We start from the raw sequence: 16,313 nt of genomic DNA, 5'->3' as shown, positions 1-16,313 counted from the left end.
ACAGCAAAATCCACAGACTTCTACAGAGAAAAAGGACTATAAGAACAGGGTGATTTGCCATGGGGCTTTGGGTTCATCTTGCCAACAACTCCAGGAGCATCAGATCGCGACCAACAGAGCCTGGCTCCCCTCTGCGACTAATCTGGCTGGCCACTAGATTGATCCAGACTCTGGACTGGTAACGATAAACATTGACTGGCAGGACTGTGTGCATGGTGTGTGTGTGTGTGTGACTGAAAAGCATATGCTAATTGCTGTATTCTCAATAAATGCGGCGTGTTGCCTTTTCCCCTATAAAAAGATCTCGTGTGCTTTGTTTAAGCATAACACCCCAGCCCTGATACCACTCCCACTCTCCAAACCCTTTGATCCCAGCCTGGAGCACCCTCCCGCACCCCAAAACTCTCATCCGCAGCCCCACCCCAGATCCCGCACCACCTTCCGCCTCCCAACCCCAATTTTGTGAGTATTCATGGCCCGCCATAAACTTTCTATTCCCCGATGTGGCCCTTGGGCCAAAAAGTTTGTCCACCTCTGGTCGAAGCCATCCAAGACAGATGGCCATCCTGCCTCTTTTTGAAAACCTCCTGTGAAGGAGATTCCACAACCTCCCGAGGCAGTTTGTTCCATTGTCCTACTGTTCTTACATGTAGCAAGTTTTTCCTGAGATTTAATCTAAAGCTGCTATGCTGTAGTTTGAACCCATTGCCTCTTGGCCTTCCCTCTGTTGCAAGAGAGAACAATTTTTCACCACCTTTTTTATGGCAGGCTTTCAAGTATTTGAAGACTGCTATCATGTCCCCCCCTTAACCTCATCTTTTCCAAACTAAACATACCCAGTTCTTTAAGTCTTTGCTCATATGGATTGCATCCCATCCCTTTGATCATTTTCATCGCCCACCTCTGGATCATTTCCAGGTTCTATACATCCTTTCTACACATTGGTGACCAAAACTGGACACCAAACTACAGCCGATGCCTAATCAGAGCCAAGTAGAGCGGTACTATCACCTCCCATGACTTGCATGCTATGCTTCTGTTACTGCAACCTTAAATCGCATTTGCTTTTTTTGTAACAGCATGCACTGTTGACTCATGTTGAGGTAGAGATCCACCACAACTCCCAGATCCTTCTCAGCAGTGCTGCTGCCAAGCCAGTTTTCCCCCGTTCTGTATTTGTGTATTTGTTTTTTCTTTCCTAAGTGTAGCACCTTATATTTGTCTTTGTTTAACTTCATTTTGCTGTCTATAGCCCAGTTCTCCAATTTATCAAGATCCATTTGAATTTTAGTTCTATCCTCCAAAGTGTTTGCAAATCCCCCCACTCCTGCTTTGTGTCATCTGCAAATTTGATCAGTATGCCCTCTATTCCTACATCCAGGTAATTAATAAAGATGTTAAACAACAGCAAACAAAGAGTAACTATTAAAGAATGAAGTCAGATTGGAAGAAGGTCTCAAGTGGGGTTCCACAGGGGTTCTGGGTCCAGTGTTATTTAATCAAGTATGCATCCATTTAATGGTAGTCTACTGAGCCTGCATTTCTTCAGTTCAGTTACAGAATGTGTGACTGTGTCAAAGGCATTGCTAAAGTCCAGGTATATTATGTCCATCACATTTGTCCTATCCACCAAACTAGTTACCTTGTCAAAGTGGCCCCAGCCACTTGAAAATTCCCCCATTGTAATGCTTCTGGAGCGCTGCAACTTTGGATCTTACTCTTGAAAAGCCAACCAGCTCTGCAGGTCCTTCTCAGCTCTCTCCTTCACCCCTGGGCAGATCCCGCCTGTCCAACCAGCACACAGACACCCCCCCCCAGCCAATGATGTGCATATTTGCCACCTGCCGGTTACCCACCACTGCAGCCTCCTGTTTCCCCTATGCTGAGGGTGCACAGGGAGGCAGAACCACTGGACTCACCTTCACATCACTCCTGCCTTCCCCAGCAGGCCGCCACGCCCTGCATGTGAGGAGGGGCCTGCTGCAGCTACTTTTGTCCCTGCAATGGAGGAGGTGGGGAATCGTTGCTACCCCTGATGCCCCACTGGTGGGACAGTGGAGCCACGGTCACCTACTGCACTTGGCCATTCCCTTTTCAGAGCTTCCTACATACCTTCCCCTTGTGCGCCGCAGGAATCTCAGGGCCTACTTGCCCCTCGGCGGCGGCGACTAACTCCCACCACTTTACATCCTTCCTGACCGTCCCACCTCCACGCTCTGCTGCCCAGCGGCTTTCCCCGCCCCTCCCGAACACTCAAAGCCAATCCATCCAGGAGGGAAAGGGTTAAGTTAAGGTGGCTGGAGCCCGCTCCCCTCCTCCTGTAGGCTACGGGGGCCCCTGCCTTCTCTCGACGTCAAGCCCATGAATATTGTACGAAGCTTCAGGACCGTAAGTGCAGCGAGTGCTCGTCGGGCAGAGAAAGCCAGGGCTCTGCGCCGGGGGCGGAAGCCATTGCGGCAGCTTTGGGGAAGGAGGAAGATCTCGCGCAGAGAAGAGGCGTTGGGCTGCCGGCGCGCGGCACAAGGGGCTTGCTGCGAAGGGGGGAAGCTTCCCGCTGAGCTCTCCACGGGGGCCTCCGGGGCATGTGACAGCCGCGCAAGGCGCCGGAGCGGGAGGAGAGGAAGCCTGCTTCGAAGCCCCCGTCCCCGTCCCTAAAAGGGGAGCCCCGCTCAGCCCCTTGGCCAGCATGTCTGCGACGGAGAGGCAAAGGGGCAAAGGGAGCAAGGAGAGCGTCACTCTGTTGCCCTGCTTTTATTTTGTGGAGGTGAGTGAAGACCCTGAGCTCGTGTCCCTGGGGCTTTGGCATAATGCAGCTCGGTGGGGGCATTTCAGGAGCAACTTCGCTCCCTGACGGCAGGCCTCTTTCCCCGGGCTCCGCTCTGCTTAGCGCCTTCCTCGCTGCCTGGGGGAAGGTGTAGAGAACAGCGCTACCGGGAGCTGGGCATGCGGAGCCAGAGAATGTTCCATCGGCGTATGATGCATGTGTGAGCGTGTGGCAGCGCGTCTCGTTCCTCTGCGAGTGTTTGTTGTGTCAGCGTGTGCCCGGGCTCCGGGTCTGATTCGCCCGTGGCTGTGGATTTCAGCTGGGGTAACATTAAGCTTTGCTTGTGATATGTTTGCATGGAGTTCACGTCTGGTTCTGGAACTGGGTCTGCATCATCTGAGCTCCAATCCACGGTGTGTGTGTGTGTGTGGGGGGGGGGGGGGGATGTTCTTTACATCTCGAACAAGAGGGAGTTCATTTTGAGGATGTTTCAGAACCATTTCATGTAAAAGATGTAGGCGATGCTTTGCATAATAAAATCAGTACCAGACAGCCATCCGTATTCTGAAGAGCTGGTGTGAGATTCAACTCTTCCTTGCAGGATACAGGCTGCTTTTATGGGAATTATTTCCGAGAGAGTCATCTTGCAAATGGACTGGCAGCTAAATGAAACCATGTCACAGACATAGGATCATCTCAACAGGAAGACATGTTTCAGAAAGGGGTTTATATGCAAACAGATATTGCACGTATTATCTCCATGAAAGAAAAGTCACGTTGTAGAAGGAATGTTAAAAAAATGAGTATGGTTTAAAGTCTTTAGATAATCAGTATTGTGTTTTTAATCAGTCCCCAGTAATATGCCTGGATTGTCAGAGATAGCTAGGTAACGATGCATGTTTTGTATCTTGAAAAAGTGAAGGAGTTTCTCAGCAGATTTTTTACTGAAAGATTGAAACATGTCATGGCTGCTCTGTTGGTGCCAGGTGAAGTTACACTTCCACCGGCTCTCACTGCTTCAGAACTGGTGTATTGCTTAGAGGATTTTAGCCTCTTGACAGTAAGTAAAAGAGCAAACATGGTTTCAGCTTCAGGAAATAAATATGTGATTTCTGTGTTTGTTAACCGAGCAGTAAGTGAACACAGCTTGCTTCTGATGACTCCACTTACAATAGGGCAGTTACTGAGTCACTCGGCCTCTGTGCCTTAGTTTCCCCATCTGTAACACAAGGATGGTGGTAATTGCTTCACAGAGGTGTGCTGAAGATAATGCACAAAAAGAACTTTGAAGGTTAAAAACAGGAGGGTTATGTAAGAACTAAGTATAATTTTTAGCCTGAACGCAATATTAAAAATCTTGCTTAAATATACTGGGAGATAGGAGGCCACAGTATGAGAGGGGCTTGTAAGTGGTGGCAGGCTGTCTCTCTTCCCCCTAAATTCCCTACTAGTTGCCTGGGACAAGGGAGATGAATCATATTAAAAATAGTATTGGATGGGATACTTTTCAGAGAATGGAATACTTGTGGCACCCTAGAGACTAACAAATTTATATTAGCATAAGCTTTCGTGAGCTACAGCTCACTTCATCAGATGCATTCACTGGAAAATACAGTGGGGAGATTTATATACACAGAGAACATGAAACAATGGGTGTTATCATACACACTGTAAAGGAGAGTGATCACTTAAGATGAGCTATTACCAGCAAAGGGCAGGGGGGGAGGAAGAAAACCTTTAGTAGTGATAATCAAGGTGGGCCATTTCCAGCAGTTGACAAGAACGTCTGAGGAACAGTGGGGGCGGGGGGAATAACATGGGGAAATAGTTTTACTTTGTGTAATGACCCATCCACTCCCAGTCTCTATTCAAGCCTAAGTTAATTTGCAAACTAATTAATTTGCAAATTAATTCCAATTCAGCAGTCTCTCGTTGAAGTTTGTTTTTGAAGTTTTTTTTGTTGAAGAATAGCCACTCTTAGGTCTGTAATCGAGTGACCAGAGAGATTGAAGTGTTCTCCGACTAGTTTTTGAATGTTATAATTCTTGACGTCTGATTTCTGTCCATTTATTCTTTTACGTACAGACTGTCCAGTTTGACCAATGTACATGGCAGAGGGGCATTGCTGGCACATGATGGCATATATCACATTGGTAGATGCGCAGGTGAACAAGCCTCTGATAGTATGTGATTTCAACAATTTCCATCCCACCATCAACCTCAGCCTGGACCAGTCCACTGTATTTTCCGCTGAATGCATCTGATGAAGTGAGCTGTAGCTCACGAAAGCTTATGCTCAAATAAATTTGTTATTCTCTAAGGTGCCACAAGTACTCCTATTCTTTTTGCGAATACAGAGTAACACGGCTGCTACTCTGAAACTTTTCAGAGAATGTTAGATTTTAAAGTAACAGACTGTCTTATTATTGTGGATTAGGCCCACTTGGTGAAATGTACCCACTGATATAAGGCTCCTTCTGGGCCACATAATTCCTATGAAACAAAAAAGAAAAGGAGTACTTGTGGCGCCTTAGAGACTAACAAATTTATTTGAGCATAAGCTTTCGTGAGTTACAGCTCACTTCATCGGATGCATTCGGTGGACAATACAGTGCCCCACTGTATTGTCCACCGAATGCATCCGATGAAGTGAGCTGTAACTCACGAAAGCTTATGCTCAAATAAATTTGTTAGTCTCTAAGGCGCCACAAGTACTCCTTTTCTTTTTTGCGAATACAGACTAACACGGCTGCTACTCTGAAACCTATAATGCCTATGGTATTCTTGTCAGAGGAAAGAGGTCATGGGTAGAGAAGCCACCTAGGTGGGGGCCTCTCTATCCTCCTCACACTGGAGCAGAGGGCTCTATACTATTGGAGGCCATCCCATCACTGAGAAGGGCTTAGGGGGCAGACAAGGGAAGGGACCACTTCTATACTGATGCAGATCTAGTAACCAAGGGCCCCCTCACACATGTACACAAGGGGAGTAGCAGCCACTTGGGGATTTGAGAGGTTGCACTGCAACTCTATGGTATGATCCCACATTGTGGTGGGATGATTTTTTTCGAACAGTAGCGCATAGCCCAGGAACAGTGGTCACACTTAAAATCAGTTTTGCCTGGGATAATATTACCTCAGAATTTAGTATAGATTCAAGGAGCTCAGTCGATTTAGCTTAACAAAGAGAAGGCTAAAGCGGTGACTTGATCACAGTCTATAAATACCAACATGGGGAATACACATTTGACAACGGGCTCTTCAAACTAGCAGATGAAGGTATAACACAATCCAATGGCTGGAAGTTGAAGCTAGACACAAATTCATAGTGGAAATAAGGTGTAAATTTTTAATGGTGAGAGTAATTAACCATTAGAACAATTTACCAATTATTCATCACTGGCAATTTTTAAATCAGGATTGGATGTTTATCTAAAAGATCTGCTCTAGGAATTATTTTGTGGAAGTTCCTTGGCCTGTGTTATTATACAAGAGGTCAGAGTAGATATTCACAATGGTCTCTTTGGCCTTGGAATCTATTTGCAGTATTTCTTAGAAACTCCCTGTACTTTGTATAGTGAATACTGCAAACCACACTAAAGCGACTGCAGCTCTTATGACTAAGTCACTGGACTGGAACTCAGGAGATAAGGGGCCAGTTCTCAGCTCTATGCACATTCTTTGTAAGACCTTGGGTAAGTCACTTAATCTCCTTGAATCTCAGTTTCTCAGCTGTGAAGAGGGGATACCCCTTCTTCCTTGTCTGTCTTTTCTATTTAGGCTGCAATTCTCTGGGGCAAGGCGTGTTTTTCATTTTGTGTATCTACAGCACCTGGCACAATGGGGCTCTGATCTCAGTTGGGGCCTCTAGTATAGGCACTACTATAATACAAATAATAGTCCGTCCACTGACCTAGAGAAAACTGCTACTGCTGATGGTTATCTAAGACAACAGACAAGTTTTTAAGTATGACCATTGTGCTTGGGGTTTATGTAGGATTAGAAAATTTTACCCACTCTGCAGACACTTTGGGAAATGCTGTCAGGTGACAAACTGCATTACTGCAAAATGTCACATGTCCGTAATAGTTAGGATTTCTTTGTTGTAGTTGTTTTTAAACTCTTCATTATTAAATTCCATTTCTATTGATTTACCTCCATTGGGTCAAAGCAGGACTCTGCCCCCTTCTTATGCACACTCCATTAGTGTCAGTGGGAGTTACATATGTTTATAGAGAAGAGAGGAGACCCCGCACTACTTTGCTTGTTTGTAGCAAAGGATAAAGCAAATAGATTTTGTATGTATTTCTGTGCACAAACCTCATCAGTGGTGGGCTGCAGGAATATGCCCAGCTTGGGGAATGAGTTTAATAGAAACTAGAAAAGCAAGGGAATCTCCCATGCTATATTATTGCTGTTGCAGAGGCAGAGTGGAGAGGTTTTTAGCATATCCATGTTGTTATGCAGAAATTGGCTTTCTGTATATCAGATGAAGTGGGCTTCAGCCCTCATCTGTTGTAAGGAAAGTTGTCAGGATACAGACCCTTACAAGTAGAGAGGGGAACTAAAACTGAAAATCTTGGGATTCCAGGACAAGCTGTGAAGACCCTTCCACCTTGCCCATGTCTAGCACCTGGGAGCACTGAGGATGTTCACATCTAGATTTGAATTTTATGGTTGGCCCCAATCTGTTTATTGTTCAAAACCAAAGCTCCAGATCTAAACAAATACAACATTTAGGGAAATTTGGATCCAAATCCAGAGATTCAAACTTTGCAACTGGGGCCCAACTCCAGTTCCCCTAAAGGTTTAGGGGTGAGGCTATTGTCCTCCTCTTCTATTTCTCTCCTTTTCATCTGCAGGTATATTTGATGAGACAGAAGGCCAAATTCTGCTTTCAGTTACACTTGTGTAAAACAAGAGTAAATGCAGTAGACTTAATTGATACCTACGAAAAAGTGGACTGAGTCCAGAATATCCAGTATTCAAATTAGAAAATTGTTATGGTTGCCTCCCCCCGCCCCAACTCTTCTTCTGTTCAGTTTCTTGCGGTAAGACATATATTTATGATTTACCCACATATATCCAACTCTAATCTGATCCCTGAGAATGTGCTCCTGGAACTTTATAGTACACGATAATACTGAGATTAATGAAACAACCACCTGATAGCTCCTGCGGTGGCATTAGCAGAAGGAGGAAAATGCCTTAAACATTTTTGAAATGTGATTGGTTAACGTGAAGAACGTGAAACTGGCTCACCTCTCATATATATGTGTTTAAATCGGGAATAGCTCTATTGAAGTCAATAGAGTTACCAGTGTAAGGGACAAGATAGGCAGTCCCTGTGGAGGTTAACTGGCATTAGTACATAATGTGGATGCTTTTTGCATACCATAGGCAACATCATCATCCAAATAAGTGTAAACATGAATATAGGAGACAAGATTTAAGTAAACCAGCCACCTCTTAAATGTATACAATTTGGGATTTTCAAAATTTATTTAATAACAAATGTTTTTAAAGGGTTTAATTCAGTAGGTGAATAATGAAAAATGATGAAAAATGCAATTTCTCCCCTCTGTACATCTCGCCTTTCTGTATATTTCCTTCCCATTCCATTTTGCCCTACTCTCAGGTCAGGCTTCCCCTCCCCTTGCCCCTTCTTAGTTGCAAGTCCCAATCCACTGCTCCTTGTGGCTAAGCAACAATTAGTTTCATTTTGTATTTTGAGAAAGACATGAGGAGCTGCTCTCTCACCTGTGCAATTAAATAATGAATTAAATTTGCTTGCTAGTGACTCAGAGCAAACATCACTTGCAGAGAAAATGAAGCTTTGGTTTGGAAAATTCTCCAAGGGGGAGGAAAACCTTGGGTTTTTATCTGATAGCTGGACAGCAGGGTTATGAATGCAAATGTAGGGATTCTGAAAAGAACCTGTGAAAGGGTAAAGCCCTCGGCCCAATATTTTAACTGTGTTCAGTGCACCAAGCTAGCAGGAGGGGTTTGTGACTAGAAGCATCAAGTCATAGATTCTGTGCTAACTCAGCATTGATCTTACCCTTCTCAGGCTTCTGCTCTTTAATAAAGGCTTCTGCTCTTTAGTAACAGGGTTTGTCACCATCACTCAGCACCAGTGACACTACAACAATACAAGTGGTAGTGGTAATGATAACATCTGAGGTGGCAGAAGGTAACTGATGATTGCTTCTGGAGGACAGGATTAGAATTCAAAATGACTGACAAATTGGAGAATTGGTCTGAAATCAATAAAATGAAATTAAATAAAGATGAATGCATCCGATGAAGTGAGCTGTAGTTCACGAAAGCTTATGCTCAAATACATTTGTTAGTCTCTAAGGTGCCACAAGTACTCCTTTTCTTTTTGTGAACACAGACTAACACAGCTGCTACTCTGAAACCTACTCTTGGAGTATGGCCACAAAGGCATATGCAGTGCAGAGTGGCTGGTGCCTGGCTTTTTCCCCCTCCCATGCACTAAAAACTATGAATGTATGAGTTTACAAAAATCTCTTGGAGGGGCTTCCACCAGATCTGGACCCCCTCTATAAGGTTTGGGTCCTGCTGACTAATTAGAGCTCCTTTGCTTTGCACTGCATCATGCAACACAAAGGAGCATTTGACCTTTTATTCTTCTCCTGAAAGTATTTGTGTACATGTTTATCTCTTGTTAAGCTTTTTGGGGAATGGCATGATAGGGTAGGTCCCCTGCAATATAAATAATAATCATCATAGTAATGAATAATACAACTCTATGGCTTAAGAAAGCCTCTTAACTAGAATGGGGGTGGGGGCGGTGTCATGAAAATTTGACCAAAAATGGGCAACATCTGAAGTTTTGTAACCAGTTCTTCTCCTAACTGTGCTGATTATGATCCTAATACAAAGTCCTTTGAAACCAATGGGAATCTTTCAATTGATTTCATTGGTTTTGTATCAGATCTTCTATTTCCAGTGATAAATTATAATCCAGAGCAGAGATTAAAAGTCAGAAATTTCTCAATCGACTGAGCATGTCAGAACATGAAGAATCATTAGCCCAGGTCTTTGGGTTTACTTTTTGTATTCCAATTAGAAATAAGAAAAAGATTTTCTATTTTGTAATTAAAACAATGCATATTATTACCTTCTAATTATGTCTGACATGTTCAGGGTGTCAGAAGCTAATGCCTATAATTACAATGCTAATGCTGCCCTAAGCAGAATACTCAATAAATATTCGTATTTTTAAACAGCCACTTAGAATTATTTAGAATATTGATCAAACATTTCTATTTTCTTTGCCTTTTTGAAGATGCATTTTATATTTAGGTTAATAAAAAAGATATGAGAACGAGACGTCCTATGGGACGTGACATACAATATATTGCAAATTGTCTATAAAAGTATTTGTTTGTATTGCTGAGGAATTATTGTAGGGGTTATTAGGCCTTTAGAGTTATTCTTTTCTTTTGGTGAGAGGGTGGTTATGTTCCGAAAGAATATGGTAAACCTAGAAGTGAAAAGCACAGTAGAGTCCTGTCATTTGTTGGGGTTTCTAAGCAAATGTGGATGTTTCCTGGATTTTGTAATTAGCAATAATAAAACTGCAGTTAGCATATGCAGAATACAGATCCCTTTGAAAATGATCTGTAGGAACATTAACTCATTATACTACATCACTATATAAAATATCACATATTTAATAATAGCTGAATCTCACTAGAAAAATGCAATTATATAGCTGGGAAACAATCAGATTGGAAATATGGACTTGTTGGTAACATACTGTCCTAAAACTCAAGAAATCTGGGTCCACACCAGTGTGACCTGGAGCAAATCACATAATCTCTTTGTGCCTCAGCTCCCCCTCTGTAAGAAGTAGGATAATTATTCCTTTGCCTGTCTTGTCGATTCAGCTCTTGGAGGCCAGGACTATCTCTAATTATGTGATTTGTACAGCACCTAGCACAATGCGGCCCTGATCTCGGTTGACCCCCTAGGTACTACTGTATTGCAAATAAATAATAATAATAATTTTGATGTCAGATTTTACAATTGCCCAAACCATGATGTGTGGTGTCACTGAAATCACACTGTTTGTGGGCCTACGTGTTGCCTAGCCACGATAGAGTGGTGCAGAGCTGCACTGGCCTAGGTGGAGCTAAGGTAGGATTGTGCCACTACCCCTCTCTGAGTTTTCCAGTGGTTAGGAACAACACGTACACTGTACCATTCCATTGAATGGACATCCCAACCTCCCGCAAGCTGAGACACAAAGAGATTATGTGATTTGCTCCAGGTCACACAGGAGTGGAACCCACCTGAACAGCTCTGGGTGAGTGCATCGGGAGAAGATAAGGGGTTACACCACTATAAGCTTCCATCCTCCCACCCCATTTGGAGATATTTGTGCACCCAGAAGCAGTCTCAATAATCCCTTGAGCACAGGGGCTGTTACTGTCCCTTCCAACTGCTGGGGGAGGAAAGCTCCTTGTTCCTTGCCTATCCGTGCAATCATACTGAGTTACTACACATGCAGGACTGCCACTGAAATCAAAGGGAGTTCTCTGGAGTGCCCAATGTGAGATGAGAATTAAACAATTCATCTAACTAAAAAACGTTATTTCCAATGACCGCAGAAATCACAAAATTCAAATGGGATGAATTTACTATTTATTTAAGTAAATCTAATGGATTTCTTGTGTTATTTTCAAGACACTCTTGGGAATGCCACTCTTTGCTTTATTCAGGATGTCAATTCACATTCCTTTCCTATGCAATCACAATCAGCCTAAAAAATGTAATTACAATGCAATCAACCTGACCACTGAGAACAAGGAATGCAAAGTTATTCCTTAGACTACCTTCAGTGCACTTTTCATAGCAATACTTTTGAATACAAGCTAAACTCTGCAGCTCTTTGTACTGTGTAGTGCTTCAAAGCAAAGCTGTTATTTTCAAAAACCAAGACCCATTATAAAGCCTGTTTCAGTGGAGTCCAGCTAACAACCTCTTTCACCCCACCCTAAAATTACATTTTCTTTTTAAAAAACCTGTACTAAAAAAAGCAAACATTTTAAAGTTTGGAAATGGCTAATTAATGGATCCAGACAGTTTCCCATTGCCCTTTACAAACATTATCATTCATTATCTTGTCACCTGACATACCTTGCACACCCAGTCTTCACTCTGTTTTACTCCAGAATGGATATAAGCAGAGTGTATCACCTGATTTTATCCCTTTTTATGAAATGTGCAATAAAGATTTAAAATGCAGCATAATCCAGTGGTACATTAAATTCTGAAGGAAAACTACATTTTCTCAGTGTGATGTATTGGCATAGAAGAATATTTTCTGCAAGGGAAATAGAATAATTCATGTTTGGTGCTATGAAATATCTTCATTGTATGGTGCTGTAGGTATATGCAAATCTATGTGGACCTTGCAAGTTTGTACTTTTAGCTATATTAAGAAGTGGAGGAAAAGCAAACATAACAGCCACCTTCAAAATAAGAAGGAAAAGTAATGCTAGCAATTACCGTTCCATTAGTCATGTTTACCTTCACTGCCGCAGGGAACTGCAAATATTACCTCCCTGAGTCAGCCAGGTTCATTGCATCCCAAGGGGTTTCAGCCTAAGGGAGGGCAGGAAGGATGCTTCTACTATGGCCCTCCTCCAGGGATGATGCTGGGTAAATGCAGATTTCAGTTCTATTGAGCACTCAGTGAGGACCTCCTCAATAGAAACTGACAAGCAAGGGGATGCAGTGAATCATCATATGCTGCTGCCCCCTGTCAAGCTGCCTCCCCCATCCGCCCCTGGTCACTTTGTGGACTGTACTGGCCCTTACATGCACCCTCGTAGAAGGGTGCTTTTGCCTGCTTGCCATTGCCACAGCTTCTCTGGTACACTTCTCTGGTACACTGTCTGCCAAAGAGAGCCCTCTGATAAAATCGGTGCTTTCAGAAGCTCATGGAGAGCCTGGGTGAAGTTTCCCCCCATAAGTCTAACTTTTCTCCCTAATGAATTAATGGAACTAATCTCTAAAGGATAAAATCACTAAACATCTAGATAAAGGAACCATGACCCATAATCATCAGCATTTTCTACAGGTGTAAATCCTGCCAGGCAAAGTTAATTGTTTGGGTTTTTTTAATAGAAAAAAAGCCTTCACCCATAATAAATAGGTGAAGGCAATTCTCTCTCTCTCTCTCTCTCTAAAAGCATTGGATACAATTTCTCATTAAATCTTCCTTAGAAATTGAACTCAAATTGGCTGGGGTATATACACTGTCATGTGGATTGAAAACTGATCGAAGGACCCTAAACAAAAGGCAATGATAAACAGCAAACCATTGCATAGGATAAAAGGTGACTGTTGGTGTACTTCTGGGGCAAGTGTTAAGTCTGGTCTGACTGAACAGCTTATAAAACGTATCTGAAAGAACCAGGGTGTTTGAAACTTTTGATGAATAATTCATTCAGGCAGAAAACAGAAACAATACCATATGATTTAGCTGAACAATCATTCACTATATATAGCAAATTGTCAGACTACATTAACAACCCATATGTTGGCATATATATTTTGTCAAACAATTATAAATAGGAAATGAGGCCCGAATCCTGTAACAAGTGACCACTGCACCTGTATGTAGTAATCCTTGGGGCACCATACATGTGAAGAGGTCATCCTGAATTCACTATGTTGCAGGATTGGAGCATACTTTTGAAAAAAATCAAAGTCTGTTCATGATTGTCTCACAGATGAAGAGGCTAAATTGTTTGGGAAATGAGATTGCAACAAATAGTTTGACCAGCTCAATTGACTAAGGCAGTGGTGGGCAACCTGCGGCCCACGGGCCACATGCGGCCCATCAAGGTAATCCGCTGGTGGGCCACAAGACCGTTTGTTTACATTGACCGTCCACAGGCACAGCCACCTGCAGCTCCCATGGTTCGCTGATCCTGGCCAATGGGAGCTGTGGGAAGCGGCACGAGCCGCAGTTTCCTGCTTTTGCATAAATATTATAGGAGTGTTTGGGTTTTTAGGTTTATTATTACAAAGAAATAATTTTTTCTTCCTTCCTTCCCAGTTGCCCATACTGGCATCTTCTGTTATTAGTCTCTATTTTCTTGAACTTACTGATGTCTTCAAGCCAGTTCATTCTGGATTCAGCTGCTATGACAGGAGTCTGAGTATGCCATATATTGAACCTACACAAGAGGCTGTTCCCTTCCTGATGTTGCTTAGTTTGACTTTTGCTGGACCTGCAATCACGGTAAGTTATGGGAATGTTCACCTGTCTCCCCTAAAAAAAGATTTAGGAGCAGATTTTCAGTTGGTGTAAATTAACATGACTCCATTGACTTCAATTAATTATATGAGCTGATGATCCAATTCTTAGTTTTTAACATGCAATTTTTATCCTTCTATAACAAAATGTTAATAGGACCCCAAACTTTACAACAGAAAAAGTGTGGATTTTAAAAATCTCGTATTGACTTTTAATAGGCTTTAGGGTTCCCAAGTCACTTGGGCAATTTTGAAAATTTTACCCATTAATCCTAAGTAGTACAGTTATGAATTAAGAATAAAACATTCATCATATTGAAATTAACAATGGAATTTCTCTCTCTCACACACACACACACACACACACACACACACACACACGAAATGTTAAAATATGTTAAAAGGATGAGAGTAAATAAGAAAGTTTCCTTCTTAACTGTTTATATTGAGATGCCAATCGAAAATGCATAATCAGACAAAGGCTATCATGGAAGACACTCTTAAATGTAAATTAATTTTGTTCTCCTCTTTTCACTCAGACTTTAAATACCTTTTCATGTGTGCTAATGTTTTTGTCAAGTAAATGTTTCTGTGGTTACAGAGCCAGAGCCAAATTCTGCTCTGGAGGCACGTCTTCACTGACAACGTTAAAGAGCTGCTGCCCCCAATGGGGGAATAGCTACCAGCGCTGGGAGTGCGGCTGGTGCACTGTCTGCACTGGCGCTTTATAGCGCTGAAACTTGCTGTGCTCAGAGATGTGTTTTTTCAACAAAATGGAGCCAGTACATTTGTGTGTAGGCTGGGAACAGCAGAAAGTTTCTACACAATGTGAAAAAAAATCCCTTAACTCTGTCTTAAAATGACTCCTAGTAGCACACTAGTAAATTATGGTTGCAATTCACCCCTCCCTGAGCAACTGGTCTTTGTGCGGAGAACAGGTGGGAGGGATAGAATTCACCTTTTACAGCCTGGGATGAAAAGCAGGCTGTGTATGGCTGTTCATTCAGTGCATTTCATAGCCTCCTCCACAGTGTTTTTCGACTATTCATTTGCATAAATTGAGATCCCACTGACTGACTCATTGGCCAATCAAACAAGTCCTTAACACTGGCCTAATTAAAACTAGCATAAAGATATTTCCACCTGTAGTCCACAGGAGAGACTGTGGAGTTCCACCCATGCCCTCTTTGCTATGGGCATGAACATTAGAGGGTGTGCATGGATCTTCTGTCCCTTTGTGAACATCACCCTATATAAATCACTTTCTACATATTATGCTGAATGAAATAGTGTTTGTACAGGACCTTTCATAGTTTTGTTAATAAGCGCGATCACTAGTGCAGAATTTTTTTGGCAAATGGAGATGCCAGGTTACACTCAGCAATGGCTTACATGCAGTTTTAGATATAAGAGCCAGGTTTCTTCAGTGAGTGAATACTGATCATGACATTGTGGTTATTTATTAGTCTTTCCAAAACTACCATGGAGTATCTAACTTGTAAGCTATAGGATGGGCAAGAAGGAAACTGGCTCATCCAAAGGGAGAACAAATTTTTAACAGAACCTTCCCAGTACAGCTCTTAAATATCAGTGTATGAGCAATTCAACTACTTTTATATAGTAAATGAAATAACATGATCTTTACTAGTATAATAACCCTGCTGGAATGACAATGTGAAGGTAAAATGAAATGTAAAAACGTTATTTTTATGTACACTTAGAGTGCTGTCTACACTGCTTTACTGGGGCACTCATTTGCTCATTTAACTAAGCGCTTAGATACCACAATGCTATAGCTACCTCTAGTACACAAGGACAGGCAGGCCAACAAATTCATCCCTGTTCCAAACTCCATTGAGTTTAACCAGGGATTAATTCATTCCTTTGTGCTATATCAGACAATATGAAATTATGAAAACTCTAAAATGCGACTCTGCATATACAGAAATGAAGAGAAGGGGTGAAATCCTGTCCCCATTGAAGCCAAAGCCCAAACTCCCATGGAGTTCAGTGGAGCCAGGATTTCACCCTACGAGTTTTTAAATAGAGGTACTCTGGTAAACATTTGTGCCATTACTTCTATTCAGGTATCCCACCTTTTTGAATGTGCAACGCAATGAGTGACAAAATTCCTTGAAAGTGACCTATGGGCCCTGTATATACACTGGGAGAACTTTGCTAAGAACAACCATGTTCATAAACTGGTAGGAAGCTCACCTACATTCTTTATCATTCTTGAACAGCTGCTC

General features: G+C 42.4%; 1 protein-coding gene across 5 annotated transcripts in view; it reads left to right on the top strand.

The window, feature by feature from the left end:
• Positions 1 to 2,272: 2,272 nt before the first annotated feature.
• Positions 2,273 to 16,313, top strand: part of PLPPR4 (phospholipid phosphatase related 4) — a 36,881-nt gene continuing 22,840 nt past the window's right edge. For 2 of the 5 annotated variants that reach the window (XM_043490901.1, XM_038414916.2), the window contains exons 1-2: positions 13,936 to 14,050; positions 16,152 to 16,268. Coding sequence is in view for 2 of the 5 variants with exons in the window: in XM_038414912.2 (XP_038270840.1) it covers positions 2,687 to 2,764; positions 13,865 to 14,050 (264 nt within the window). In the remaining 3 variants the exon portion in view is untranslated. Of the gene's footprint in view, positions 2,765 to 3,023; positions 3,178 to 13,864; positions 14,051 to 16,151; positions 16,269 to 16,313 lie in introns of those variants that run through there. The other 3 variants (XM_038414912.2, XM_038414913.2, XM_043490902.1) reach the window with 3 other exon arrangements.

Source organism: Dermochelys coriacea, chromosome 8, assembly GCF_009764565.3.
Source record: "Dermochelys coriacea isolate rDerCor1 chromosome 8, rDerCor1.pri.v4, whole genome shotgun sequence".
NCBI lineage: Eukaryota > Metazoa > Chordata > Testudines > Dermochelyidae > Dermochelys > Dermochelys coriacea.
The sequence above is the reverse complement of the archived record's forward strand: the minus strand, read 5'-3'. Positions and strand labels throughout refer to the sequence as shown.